At 35.4% G+C, this 15,014-nt stretch overlaps 2 protein-coding genes across 2 annotated transcripts; both read right to left on the bottom strand.

Annotated features, from left to right (window-relative positions):
• Positions 1–285: 285 nt before the first annotated feature.
• Positions 286–3,799, bottom strand: LOC109185020 (UDP-sulfoquinovose synthase, chloroplastic). The gene is made up of 3 exons (XM_019335019.1): positions 3,574–3,799; positions 1,769–2,823; positions 286–951 (listed from the first exon to the last, which is right to left on the bottom strand). The coding sequence occupies exons 2-3, from the start codon at positions 2,789–2,791 to the stop codon at positions 550–552; spliced, it is 1,425 nt and encodes a 474-aa protein (XP_019190564.1). The 5' UTR covers positions 2,792–2,823; positions 3,574–3,799; the 3' UTR covers positions 286–549.
• Positions 3,800–8,467: 4,668 nt separating this feature from the next.
• On the bottom strand, positions 8,468–10,287 carry LOC109185021 (LOB domain-containing protein 22-like). The gene is made up of 2 exons (XM_019335020.1): positions 9,512–10,287; positions 8,468–8,695 (listed from the first exon to the last, which is right to left on the bottom strand). The coding sequence occupies exons 1-2, from the start codon at positions 10,141–10,143 to the stop codon at positions 8,599–8,601; spliced, it is 729 nt and encodes a 242-aa protein (XP_019190565.1). The 5' UTR covers positions 10,144–10,287; the 3' UTR covers positions 8,468–8,598.
• Positions 10,288–15,014: the final 4,727 nt, after the last annotated feature.

Below are 15,014 nucleotides of genomic sequence, written 5' to 3'. Positions count from 1 at the left end.
CCCGAGTTAACGGATGTCTAACGGCAAAACAAATGGAAGACCAAATTGGTCAAAAATTTTAAAGTAGAAGGACTTAATTGGTCCAAAAAAAAAAAGTTAACTAGCCAAATTAGTAATTTCGCTATAGTCAATGAATCATTTCGGTAATTAACTCTTTTAAATATTAGTACAAACTTCTTTCTTCGATCTATATGGATTCAAAATCTACAAAATAATCAACAAAAAACTCACAAGAAATCAGCCTGTGCTGGAGAACAATTATGTGACTCTTTGCAAATGATCATTCAGACAATATTAGAGAAGTGATAATTGAAACAATAAATCAACCATAACACATACTACATTCACTAGGACCACTGGGCCACCAAAGGCCCAAAAAAGGAAGAGGTTTGCCAAAAGACCTGATTGTCCTAGAAAATTTTGCAGCTAAAGGAGCCAGATACAACAAATATATACTATAGATGACATAAATGCTTGAAAAGCATCTAAGTTTCAGTGAAAGTACAGTATATAATTTCTAATGTAAACGGTGAAAAACTCCCAACTTTATTAAGCTGCAACAGTCTTTGGCTTCACCCCAATTTTTCTCCAGGAAACACTTGGCATTATCTGCTTTGTGTCGATGCGATCTTTGAATTGGACGACAAAGTTTAAAAGCGAGTCAAGAAGGGAGTCCGATAGGAGGTGCGGTTCTAGTCCCAACTCGATAAGTTTAGTGTGTTTGGCATTGTAGTAATGTTCCTCTGCCTCTACTCTCGGGTTGGGAACGGATATGGTTTTCACCTCAAGCCCGAGTTTCTCTCCAGCCTTGGTTACAAGGGCTGCGAGCTCGTTCACAGAAAATTGCTCCGTGAATTGATTGAAAACCCGAAACTCTCCTCGCTTTGCTGGATTGGCAATTGCAAGCTCAACACACTGCACTGTGTCTCTAATATCCAGGTATCCTCTGGTCTGCATATAATTAAAAGAAAATCAAAACTACATGAGCATAGAAATAAAGAATAAAATAGGTCATGTCTTCATGAAGTAATAGAAACCCAAGTTTTAGTCCCTCCTAACTTATATAATAGGAGGATTTTTTTTTTTGGGTGTAATAAACGATTTCCACCGTTGGACACAGTGACTAATCCCCTCATTGAACTATAGGCCTCTAAGGGTGAGACAGCTGACCTGGAGACTTAAGGCTGCTCCATACCTAAAGTCAAGAATCAATCCCTTGACGTTTGAGCCCCTTCCACTCAACCACACCCCCCAGGTTATATATGATAGGATACTAAACACAAATAGGGGAAGCAAATAACCAGCTTGGATGGCGTGAGTGGCCGTGCACTCTCGTCCCTTAAGAGAGGTCGGGAGTTCAAAGTTCAAACCCCCTCTTGTATGGAAAAACCAATCTGGCCAACACTTTGCCTCTTAATTAGGCCGGCCCGGTGCGAACAGGGATTAGTCTGAATATGGTACGGGCTTAAAGGTGTCTCCTACAGTTAAGGCCTGCTCAGGACACCTCGTGGTCTGACCAAAATAGGGGAAGCAAATTGCAATTATATTATATATCGTTGTGTTTCACTAAGACTTACGGAATCCTCAACCAATTATCTTAATGTTCAAAAGATTTATTGGTAAAACTAAATTCAGCAAGATCGAGAATTCAAGATTATTTCACTTCACAAATGTCTCGTGGCAATGGTATGACTTCCCATCCAAAAAAATGAAGTTTATAATCGGTTAGCATATAACATAACAAAAATGGATTATAGAAAAATCCTACCTGCCCTCCTTTGCCGTAGACAGTGAGAGGATGGCCAACAGCTGCCTGAACACAGAAACGATTCAACGCAGTCCCAAATACTCCATCATAATCAAATCTGTTAACCAGCTCCTCGTGCATTGTGGTTTCATCAGTTCTCACCCCATAGACAACTCCCTGGTTCAGATCAGTGGCTCTGATCCCCCATGCCTTGCAAGTAAATGCGATGTTATGGGAATCATGGACCTTGCTCAAATGATAGAAGGAACTCGCTTGTTTGGGGTAGGGCAGAGTATCCGTTCTTCCATTGTGTGTAATTGTTATATAACCCTCCTCAATGTCTATGTTTGGGGTACCGTATTCTCCCATTGTCCCGAGTTTCACCAGATGGCAATCTTCTCTAAACTCCTTTATCGCAAACAGAACATTAAGTGTCCCTATCACATTATTATGCTGAGTGAATACAGCTCGGGACCTATCGATCATTGAATAAGGAGCAGACCTTTGTTCTCCGAAGTGGACAACAGCATCGGGTTCAAACGACATGAAGGCTTCCGCCAAGAACTCGAAATCACAAATGTCGCCAACAAAGAGTTGAATGTCCTTTCCGGTGAGAGATTTCCAGCGCCTTACGCGGTTGTGGATGGACGAAATGGGCGTGAGAGAGTCGAGACCAAGCTGGTGGTCAAAAAGGCGACGAACGAGGTTGTCAACAATGGCAACTTCGTAATTTTTGTTGGACAGGTGGAGAGCAGTAGCCCAGCCACAATAGCCATCACCGCCAATGACCATGACTTTCTTTCTCCTCGAGGCGGCATCACCCGTAGTTTGGTCGGTTTTGCTTTCTTGGCCCAAGGAAACAGCCTTAGCACGGATGGTGTACCTGTTTGACTGTTTCCCTCGCAAGACAATCTCTTTTGGTGAGCTTGAAATTTTCAGTCGAACGGATTTAGGCATAAGAACTGAGCCTCTGTTAAAGGGCTTGCAATGAAGCTTGTGGTTAACATAAATATCCAAACAAGAAGTAGAGAGCAAATGCGCCATGACAACTGCCGGTTACCCCGAATATTCAAACCCTGCAGATATAAAGGAGCAGTTAGATTAGTGTCCATAGAGTCATTGTTGTTGTCACCAGAGGCACAAAGGGCACGGGCCCTCGAAAATACAAGAATTACGACAGTGTCTGTGAAAATTGCTTTGCTATCTAAGTTTCAGTAAAATCAAAATATATTCAACCATCGGTTAAAGTATTACGTGACCAATTTGCAAATAAAGTTCGCCATCAAATTCCCAGGATTAGAAATATGAACTCAAGCTTCAATCAACATCAAAAAATGAAGGACTGCAAATTGCATATTTTTCTCTGAAACTAGAATCCTATATTCTCTTAACAATACTAGCATCAGTAGTCCACCAAGATTATTTAAATTAAAAAAAAAAAAAAAAAAAATTGGCATCAGAACATAATTTGAAAGCAATTAGGTCATCACAACCCATCAAGCTTCATTTTCTTAGGTTTATTTATATACTCTAAATAATAGTTCTAACCTCAACAAAACCCCCAATCAACATTCAAAAACTAGATAATACACAAAGATACAAACTTTAATAGTACAAAAACAATCATTTATCTGGTATTTCGGCTCTCAAGATCATATTTATAAGACATTTGTACCTTAATTCCACTACTTAGAAAATGGAATACTAAAACAAAGTAAAATTAAAATACCCAGTTCAACATAGAAGCTAATTTGAAGCTTGAAAGCAATAAAGGAAACAGAAACGAAAGCAAGAATCTTGAGGAAGTAAGAACCAAGGGATTATACCTTGTGAAGAAAGTGCAGAGAGAGATTCAAAGGCTCCTCAGTGGAGACTGGAGAGTGTGCTTCGTTTCAGTGAGAGAGAGAGTGGAAGAGATGGGAGCGGGGAGCCCACGACTTCCCTATTTCGTTCTTGAGGGAAACTGGGAAAGGATCAAATGAAGTAGGGAGGATATTCCCAAGATATGAAGCAAATTGCACATCTGCCCCTGATCCCTTTCTTCAATTTTGAACCCATTGGAGAATGCTCAAGAACAACTCATCTTTGTAATTTTCGTTTTTTTATATAAATATATTTAGGGGGTGTTTGGTTGGATGGAAAATGTTTTATAAGTGAAGGAAAAATAATGTTTTATGTTGTTTGGTGGGATGGAAAACATTTTTCATTGAAAAAAATTTTCTTTAAGAATGAGAAAAATTAATTTCTAGCTCATCCTAGGTATTTTGTTTTCTATGGTACTATTACCATTCTTTATTAATTACTCTTATTATTATTATTATTGTGTAGGGTTATATTTGTCATTATACTTATTATTCCTTACAAATTTCAAACTCAACCAAACAATGAAATTCATATTTCCAGTAATTTCTTCTCCACCAACCAAACAATGGAATCTATTTTCTTGGAATTTACTTTCCATGGAATTTCATTTCCATTTCCCTTCAAATATTTTCTAGCGAACCAAACGAGTTGTTAAGAGTTAATTCAAGCAATAGTCCTCTAATTATTGTGATTTGTAAATTTGGTCCTCGTCTTTTAATTTAGACGAAATAAACTCTTGACTATCGAAATTGTTCCACCATTAATCCTTTCATGAACATGCATGGCGTTGGATAGACATTAAGTTAAGGGGTAAAAAGGTCCTTCCATAGGTCTCTTCTTCTCCTTCCTGTTCGACGAGTTAACTCTATCGAGATAGAACTAACCCTTTAACAATATAATTAGAAATTAAAATTCAAACCTCAAATCTATAATGCCTAACATCTAAATTCTTAAATCCCTAATTAATTTCCCTATTATATGATATGTCGCTCTTCCAAACTCAACCAAATCCAACGGTCAACGACGAAGCCAAGCCCATGGCTGACAAGTCGACAACAACGCTGCCCTCCCCTGCGAATCTGCAAAGAAGACGACAACCGACGACGAAGCTAGATGTCGACGACGCCTCCCGCCCTCCCCTGCGAATGCGAATCTAGGTATGTCTCTTCATTGAATTTATTCACTGATTCTACATCGTGAAGGCACCCATTCTTGATTTTTCGACTGAAATCTATGGTATTTAGAATTTTAGATTGTGAAGGCTTCAATTTGTTCCATCTTAAATCCATGTGAGGTGTAGCACTTAGCAGTGAGTGTGAATTTGGAATTTTTTTTATTGAGAATTTGAGATATAGTTTAAGAATTGAATTGTTAAAAATGTAGGAATTATGATATAGTTATAGAATTCACTAGTTACTACGCGCTTGTTGCACGAATAGTCTGGTGGTTAATGTATATTTTTAAATTAGTGTTTCAGAATTTATCAAAATATCATTCGGTATTCTGGCGCATATCAATGCAAAAATATCAAATATTTCATAAAAGTAAATATTTCGAGAATGCATAACTATGACCTGTGGCAGAAATGTTGGATTAACTGGTGCAATAACAATTTTAGAGGGAAGCCTAGGCGGCCTAGTCGGTGCCTAGGAGGCGCCTAGAAAGTCTAGGTGGTTAGTGCCTATGCACCCTAGGTGACGGTTAGCCGGCCAGCCGCCCGCAAATTATGCTGTGGAAAAGTGTTCACCATGCGCATAGTGAACATAGGGGTAGATCCATAATTTTTATGCTGTAGATTTATAATTTTGTTTTTCATTTGTTGTTAACGACGTTTCTCTCTTCGCAATCGCATTATTTCGTCTTCGCAGTACAAATATTATGAATCTACAGTAAAGAAATTATGAATCTACAGTATAGAAATTATGAATCTACAGTATAGCAATTATGAATTGATGTTCATATATCCCAATTGTTGAACTCTGTATTCACAAATCACATAACTATATTATGAATTTACGGTATAGAAGTTATGAATCTACAGGATAGATGTTATGAATCTACACTCTACAGTATAGAAATTATGAATCTACAGCTTAGAAATTATGAATATATCTCGTGTTCACCATACACATGGTGAACACGGTTCCACAGTCTAACTATTACCAGCCGCCTAAACCACCAATTATAATGATACGATAGGCGGCCGACCAACGCTAATTGGTGCCTAGATATTTCAAATCCCTGTAGTATGTTTGTTATTGTACACGTTTTCCTCCATCTTTTCAATGCATTTTGAGGCTTTATTTAAAAAAACCTCACCATTACTGCCCTTTCTTCCCATTAGTCAGTATATACCTTATTTGCGAGTTTATCGCACTTTTGGTCTTACGATTATAATGGCATTATTAGGATTGATTCACGACTTTCAAATTTTGCAATCTCAATCTATGATTATTGTTTTTTTTTTTTACAAAAATGATCATTATGGCCGATTTTCCGTTAATTTCTCAACGGAGTAAAAACTATTTCCGACAAATTTGGGCTGAAAAATTGACGAAAAATATGTCGGAAGGACCTTTTTTACAACCCAAAAAAAAAATAGTCGTGGACCGAAATTAGGGATGGCAACGGGGCGGGGCGGGGGCGAGGACTATAGTCCCTATCCCCGTCCATGTCCCATCCTCGACGGGAAATTGAAAATAGTCCCCATCCCCGTCCCCGCGAGGAATTTGGCGGGAACGGGAATTTCCCGTCCCCGATCAACTTTTAGTCAACTGAGAATAAGTCTTCCCGTGCGGTCAGTGCGGCATACACCATTAGGTATGCATAAATGCACTACACAGTGTTCGAAAATACATCATTATGTGTAGTGTATTTTTTGTTTTTTTGTGTGGTGCATTTTTTGGCATTTCATTCTGGTGTATTCTCGAATACTGTATGGTGGATTTATGCATACCTAATGTCTTAATGGTATATGTTGCACTACCCGTACAAGAAGATCTGTGAGAACAGGTCTTCTTGTACGGACAGTGCAACATATACCATTAAGTCAGGGCTGGCCCTGGCCCTGGGCAAGTCTGCCCAGGGCCTTTGCACATATGTATGTATTACTACTGTACAGTTGCATTATGTAATATATATAAAACTTGTTTATTTATTTATTTATTTTAATTATAATAATTATTTTCGTCTCCGTCGGGAAAGGGTGTTCTCGTCTCCGTCGAAGAATTTTAAAAATTTCCCGTCCTCGATCCCTGAATTTTTTCTTCGTCCCTGTCCTCATTCCCTACAGAGACGGGGATCCCTAGCGAGAACGGGATACATTGCTATCCCTAACTGAAATTGCAAGATTTAAAAGTCATAAATCAATTCTAATAATGTTATTATAATCGTGGGATCAAAAGTGCGATAAACTCCTTTATTTGCTTTAATAACTGAGCCCAGCTATTCTTTTTTGGTGTTTTTATTTGCTTTTCAGAAGACATTCTCTTTGTCATTATACTCCATTCTTCTTTATTTTACATGGATAAATTCTTCCATGATTGCATGTAATTAATCTTTTAATTTAATTTGTTTCGTCTTTTCTAAAGGTTCTATATACCGTAAAAGTCTGTATTAATGACTCTTCTATTTAGATATCTCTTTTAGATAAATAACTTTTCTTGCTAAAACTACTCTTTTAAAACAAGAGCTATTCTAACTAATTTTCCTGTTTTGAAACCTCTTTTAAAAAGTAACTATTTGAAAACACTTACAGGGCGTTTGGTTGGAGGGAGGGAATTATGTGGGAAATGAATTGTAATTCCATGGGAGTTGAATTAATGGGAATAAAGTGGGAATTTAAATTCCAGTGTTTGGTTGACAGGAATAAAATTACTGGGAATTTCAATTCCAATGTTTGGTATACATGGGAATTGAAAGGCAATAAGTAGTATAAAGTAAAAAATGTCCATTATTGTTGTTAGACATTAATTTTAGGTTAAAAAATGAAGGGGTAATTTTGACTCATCACTATATTTTTTTCCCAGGAATTAAAATACCAGGGGGGACATGGGATTTTAATTCCATGAAAATGGGGGAATTGCAATTCCATGGAATTGCAATTCCCTCCAACCAAACTACGGAATTTAATAGTCTTTGGAATTAGGTGGGAATTAAGTGGGAAGGGAATTTAAAATTCCTCCAACCAAACGCCCTGTTAGAGCCAAAAATTTAATCAAAATTCCTTGTCTTAACAATTTTCTAGAAGTAAAAAATCCATCTAAATTGGTAAATCTTATTTTTCTAATTTCTAATAATTGAACAATAGCAACATATTCAAAAAAAAATTACGTTTTGATCAAATGACTCACTGATTTCATCCTTAGAATATAAAAAATATACATAACAATACTTGGAATACTCATCAATAAATTAATGTGACGTGTGTACTTTCAATTTGGCAACTTTGAACTGCGGATAATGGTCCACACAATAATTTGTGTACTTTATATACCCAGATTATAGTGGATCCAGTTCCAAACAATCACCCATAATTAAAAACCCGTTATCTAATTTAAATGAGGTATTATTCTATTAATTCAGTCTTACTCTCCTCATTTCATCACATTCTCATAAACATATTTCAATTACACTTTATATATTTTCCATGATCAATGCCACCGCTTACTACGTTTATCATCCATTTGCTTTTTTCCGATTGATGATTGGGATTCATTTTTATTTTTTTACATGATTTTTTTTCCATACAAACACACAATGAATATTAAATTAAAAAAAAAAAAAACTAAAAATAAAACATGTCATTTAATTTACGTAATTATATCCAGTCTAGCTACTAGCTAGCCTAGTTTAATATATAAAATTAGTAGTTGTACATACTCTAAAAACATGACACACATAGAACCTCTATATCTTTGAGTGAAATGTAGGGTGAAGTGTATTAACATAAAAAATACAGTCTTATACGATTATATATATAATATATCTCACTTTCTAAGTGAAAACTTGGATGCTGCATTCTTCAAATCCTCCTCCCCCTCTTCCTTTGCCTTGATTGAGTTGTCTATCAACCCAATCCCATCACTGCATACATAACAAATCATATCATATCCAACCCTCATAAACCATAAATAATGTTTCAACATAATACAATAATAACTTTTAAATAGAAAAAGAATTCTAAATAGTAAATGGAAAATGATATATGTACTCCCATGGAGTATAAAAATGAATGAATAAAAACATAGCCCACTTTGTTATCTAAATTAATCAAAGAATGACACCTCAGCAAAGAGTAAAAAAGTGGAATAGAAAGTGGGAATACATGTTTTATTACTTATAGAGGTGGGTTCATGTTCTATTGAGTTACCATGATTTACATCCTCCCAGATGCTCTGTCGGGCCGGGGTGTGGGGGACCTTAGGGTTGGGGTTCAACCTTTTGGAAAGAATGTGTCCAAAATAATATATTCTCTAACCAAGAGGCAGAAAAGGAAGTTTACATTAGGGTGAAATGTTGGTGGGTTAAATGAAATTAAACATGGAATTTTTTTGTCATAACTGATGAATGTATTAAATGAGTCAGCTTCTAAGGAATTTTGAAAATGTGGCCTAAAACTATTACTAACCAATTGAAGGCTAATCAAAGCTAATTTATTACCATATTCAAATATGGTCATTTCCACATAGAACCATACCTTTCACTCTGATATGGTCATAGCCTAATTCTAACATGCCTAACAAAATTCCTTTCATGCATTGTTGACACTCTCATATAAACAAACAATATCTTTACCTATAAATTGTCATCCAAGGCACAATTTAACACTAAATCTAATACAGTAATACAGATATTTCAATCTCAAAATGTAATCAATCAGGCAAAAAGTTCATAACAAACCTCAATTTTACTGATGATCCTGCAAATGAAACTTCTCCATTATCAAATTGTTGTTTCTCCGGAAATCTATGAAATCGATGATCGGTGATGTGTTGTTTATCATTTCTAACGAAATCTGGAGTATTGCTACTGGATCCGAGTTGACTCGATGGATCGAAGGCCGCCGCAGCCATTTGTCTGGAACGGTAGAAGGCGAGTTGTTGGTTTACGATATCCAACTCCACCGTGCTATACTTCAACTGCTGGTTGAGATTGTGGATCAAACCTAAGCAGCCGCCGACCGGATCCGCCGCCCGGGCGTTCGCTTCGTAGATCACGGACACCATGAAATCGTGCGATTTCCGTTTATCGATGGCGGCGAGAGCTCGGGTCAAGTTTCTCACGCCGAAGAGTTTGTGTACGTTCAGAAAGTCTCGCTGCTTATAAGCTGGGAAATGAGGGGCAAGAGGACAATCTGGAGGACATTTCCTCCTCTGGTGCTTGCAAACCGCGCACGCTCCGCCGCCTCCGCCGGCGGCGGAGGCGTGTGTTTCGGCAGTGTGTTTGAAAGAGAGAGTATAGGGAGGGGGAGGGGGAGAGGGAACGCTAGCTTTTGGGTAGGTGTTTGTGGGATTATTAGCCGTATTAACCATTGTTTGCGGCTATGAGGATGGATTTGGGCGGTGTTTTCTCGTCGAAAATGTCGAGAGAATCCGAAAAGCAACTGAAATATAGGGACGTGAGGGAGAGAATCGCGGGACAGTGGGATTGTGGGTTTCCGGTTTCGTACAAGCGTACAAGTCTCCTCTTTTCCTTGTGAAAAAACCTTCCATTATTATCTTTTTCATCAACATTTTATTTATTTTTTATTTGTCTTTACATATATATATATCAATCAATTTGATCTAAACATGAGGTTTATTGGTATACAAATTATTATTTAAATCTTTGCACCTTATGGCACATTTTTATTTAAATTTTTTAAGAGACTTAATTCCATTTGTTTTCTAAAATTACTAGGTGTTATTCTATTTATGATTTTTTTTTTTTATTTATAGTATCTCATGTTGGTCCTAGTATTATTGTGGTATGATCATCTTTTGTCTGCCATCAACAAACATGTTTAAATGACCTTAAATACGGGGACATTTCAATTTCATTATACAAAGTACGTTAACTCGTTATATTTTTATTTTGGAAAAAATTCATAATTCACAGTTGGAGTCCCTTGTCTTCTTCAATTGCAATCTGCGCCTCTGGAGCATAGCCTCCCCAACCTTTTATTTTTTTATTTTTTTTTATTTTTTATGTAGCCTCCCCAACCTGAGCCTCTATAGCAATGGAATAATACATACTCTCTCTATTTCATTTTATCTGTCCTACTTACTTTTCATTGGTCAAACCAACTCTTTCTTCTTTGTTTATATCCATTAGCATTTCTTATGATTTTTAAATTTGATTTTTTGTGTTTAATAGTACTTTTAATGTAGTTTTAATTTACTTTTATTGGAGTACATTTTCATTTATAATTGCAACATTACACATAAGAGAAAATATAATACTTTTGCTAAAAAAAAGTAATACTTTTATGACAAAATACAAAAGTATTATGTTTTTCCTTTATAAATAACAAACATTTTATTCATGATTTAGTATTAAATTTGCTACCATAAATATTACATTTACATATTTTACTCAACCCGACCGACTCGTTAATCTATGAGACGGTCTCACACAAGTGTAACATTTGAAAATTAATAATACAATATCAATTCAAAAATTAAAATAGCGATGCAACTTAAGCAATTTAAAATATTTATTCAACTTTTTTTTTTTTGGAAAGGAACCATCATGGTATATTAGAGATACTCTGAAATAGAGTTAGGAGGGACAGAGTCCCAGTACATAGCAATAGTCTGATCGAAAGTAGTAGAAGCTAAAATGTTATCCGATCTAGGAATAAATTTTACTGAACAGAAATCAAAAGATGACATAGAAGATCTGCAACCATCAATAGCATAACCAATATATGAACGAACCGGTGCAGCCGTGGAAGATAGATAATCCTGAAGCGTCTGACAATCCATGTAGAGCTCTATAGACCGTTTTCCACGATTCCTTAGCCAAGACAAGACTTCGTTGCACGCAAATGCTTCGGCCATTAGTGGAGAGAAACAATTTGGAAGCGTAGTACTGTATGTCGAAATATATCGACCCCTTCCATCTAGAAGAACCGCCCCCATTACGGCCATGTTGGACGCATGATGATAGCCGGCATCTACACGGCAGATCCTTGGCAGTTGGGCAGAATTGTTTGTAGCAGCCGGCGGTGGTTCTGGGGGCAAAGCAGCAACAACGACGTCGGAAGTCACGGCAGTCTCGGCTGGCAGCAGTGAGACGGCAGGCTTGTGTACCTTGCGCCAAGCGTGCATGGTGGCCGTAGCGGAGGCTAGGAGTTTCCTCGGCATCGGAAGATAAGCATCCCAAACCGCACCATTTCTTGGTCTCCAAATATGATAAAGAATTGCAGGTGCGTACATAACTCCATTAGTGTCTAGAATATTCAAGAGCTCACTAAACCAATCATGAAAAACATTTGTTACAATATTGGGGATGGGATGGTTGGATTGATTCCAAATGGAACTTGCATAGTCACACGTAACCAATGAGTGCATAGTATCCTCATGAAGAACTCCACACATGGCACAAATAGGATTAACCTCTACCCTCGTTATAAGCAAGTTTTTTTATAATGAGAAGAATATCACTTATAACTCTCCATAGGAAGGTTTTTCATTTGGGGATTTTAAGCCTCCATAGGGTGAGCCATTTATCAAAATATTTATTCAACTTTATTATTGAATTTCCAATTTAGCACATGTTATGCAATGCCTCGTGACTAACAATTGAATTAGTTTCCTTATATCAAACTAATCATATTCAAAACTACCAACATATTAACTCGTACCTAAATGTGCGATAATATTAACGTAACAACTCGTAACTAAATGTGCATGTTATTACACAGAATAAGATTTACCAATTAAAAATTGACCTTATTATTTACAAAAAAAAAAAAAAAAATCATGAAAGAAACATGAGACAAATAAATAATTGGCTGTCGAATAGGGTGTGGTCGTCTTATTTTAGATGCCATAACTTATTTACATTTTCTTTTTCATCTTTTGACAGTATTTATACACAATTTGGTCCAATCTACAAAATATAAAATCTATTTTGTGTTAATGAAAATATGTTGACTACATAATAAAATATATGAAAACTAAAGAAATAATAGTTAAATAGGTCATCAAACTACACACCAAATTGCAATTAGATCACGTACTCAAAAAGTTATAATCAGGTCCCTAGTCCCTACCAACGCAATTTCAAGCAATTAAACTTAAAAGTGATTTGTTGTTCGGATAATTAGATGGTGATTGCCAAATTATTTTTAAAAAAAATATTTTAAAATTTTTAAATAAATATTTTTTAAAAAAAAAACATGCCGGCCACGGGCCACCCCCTCTTCCGTCTCCGGTCGGGATACAAAGAAATGGTGTTTGTCTCCAACCTGGAGATGAAGAGAGACTTTTTGTCTCTGACCAGAGACGAAGACATGTCATTAATCTTTGGCAGAGACAAAGGAGGGGGAAGGGGTGGTCGGCAGGTTTTTCATTTTTATTTTTTTAAAAAGTGTTTTGTTTTAAAAATTATTAAAATATTTTTTAAAATAAATAAAAATTAATTTGGTAATCGCCACGTCATCTAATTACCCGCCCAACAAATCACTTTAAGTTTAACTGTTTGAATTTGCACTGTTCAAAGATCTGATTGTAGCTTTTTTGAGTTCGATGACCTAATTGCAGTTTAGTGTGTAATTCGATTACCTATTTGACCCTTATTTTTATACTAGTTTTTTACGCGCATTGTGCGATTGGGATAATGCCCAATGCATTTTTTTTTTTAAATAAGTACTTTAAAGTATATTAAGGTATGATTATATTGAAATTGTTCATGCATAGATAATTGAAGGTTGAATTTGCGTATTTAAATAGGTAATTCTTCTCCCAAAGGTTGAGTCCCCAACCCCAAGAGCCCCCCACACTCCGACCCGACAGAGCATTGTAGAAAGTTGTAAATCTCCGACCCGACAGAGCATTGTAGGAAGTTGTAAATCACGGTGACTCAATGGTTTAGCAGACAGGGACAAATGCTGATACGCACAAGGAATCTGCCCACTTTAGACATAATTCCCGCACTGCCGCTGTCGAGGTTCAAACCTTGGTCTCTTCTCCCAAATACTACCCACTAAACCATTGAGCTAAGCCCGTGCGAGTTAAATAGGTAATTCTAAGTTTACAAATGCAAGATAATATAGTCAAGATTGATTATAATTGTCAATAAAATAATTGTATAGGTATGGTTGAAACTAAATACGGGACATAAAGGAAAACAAATAAAAATTAGGGCATAAAATATTAAATATATACTAATATTGTTTGAGGAGATTCCGACATTAGGATTTGTGGTTAAGTTCTATTAAGACTTAGCTTTAATATTAGAATTAGATTAATGGTGTAGTTATAATTCTATATTAGACTTTAATATTAGAATTAGACTAACGGTGAATTAACGGAAAAGTTAAATGGATAATCATATAATTAAGGATAAATTATAAAATCTTAAAAGAAAAAAATTAAAACCTGAACAATATGAACCATTCATTTGATTTAATAATTCGGCGGTCATTTTTTCTACCTAATGTTAATAATTAAATAAATTCGCTGGTCAAATCCGCTAGTATAATCCGCTAACGCTAACCGCTAACTGCTGATTGTCAAACAAGGACATTGCGAGGTAGTTCTCACTTCAGTTTGTTGTGTGATTTGAATACTCTCTTTGTCACAAAATCTCTCAAAGTAGTTAATATGGTTGGCTTTATTAATTATATTTTTTTAATTTTTTCATGGTATTAATAAAATACTTGGTAAATAAATATATAACATTGTTTTGTATTATAACTTTGATATTTAATTAGAAAAATAGTGCACAAAAAAAGATAATAGATAATGTAGTGAATATAATCAATTGATGTATTTGAATGTAAAAATTTTTACATTTGAGAAAAATAAAGAAAATATAACTAATGAAAATATTTCTTTTAATTAATTTATTGATAATTAATAATTTTTTTTCACTAAATAAAGACATTGTAAGGATAATGTAGCGAATATAATCAATTAATAAATTTGAATATAAAGAATTTTTATATTGAAGAAAAATTAAGACAATATAACTAATAAAATTATTTCTCTTATTTAATTTATTGATAATGAATAATTTTTTTTTTTGAATAAAGACATTGTGGACACATAATTCTAAATTAAAGAAATGCATATGTATTATTTTTCGGTGTAACTACTAAATTATTATTTATATAATTTAATAAGAGTAAAATATAGTACTAATTATGCCAACTTTGATTGGGATGAGGTTCGAACCTAAGACCTTTTTTTTTATT

The sequence above is a fragment of the Ipomoea nil genome, unplaced genomic scaffold (assembly GCF_001879475.1).
Source record: "Ipomoea nil cultivar Tokyo-kokei standard unplaced genomic scaffold, Asagao_1.1 scaffold1303, whole genome shotgun sequence".
NCBI classification, from domain to species: Eukaryota; Viridiplantae; Streptophyta; class Magnoliopsida; order Solanales; family Convolvulaceae; genus Ipomoea; species Ipomoea nil.
This window is presented reverse-complemented; position numbering and strand designations above follow the sequence as displayed.

Excerpts from the sequence above, each read along its gene's own strand:
- LOC109185021 (XM_019335020.1), bottom strand. The coding sequence starts at position 10,143 with ATGGTTAATACGGCTAATAATCCCACAAACACCTACCCAAAAGCTAGC. Across the intron at positions 8,696-9,511 it reads GGATCATCAGTAAAATTGAG|TGATGGGATTGGGTTGATAG; the intron begins GTTTGTTATGAA and ends TTATGTATGCAG.
- LOC109185020 (XM_019335019.1), bottom strand. The coding sequence starts at position 2,791 with ATGGCGCATTTGCTCTCTACTTCTTGTTTGGATATTTATGTTAACCAC. Across the intron at positions 952-1,768 it reads TCTACGGCAAAGGAGGGCAG|ACCAGAGGATACCTGGATAT; the intron begins GTAGGATTTTTC and ends AATTATATGCAG.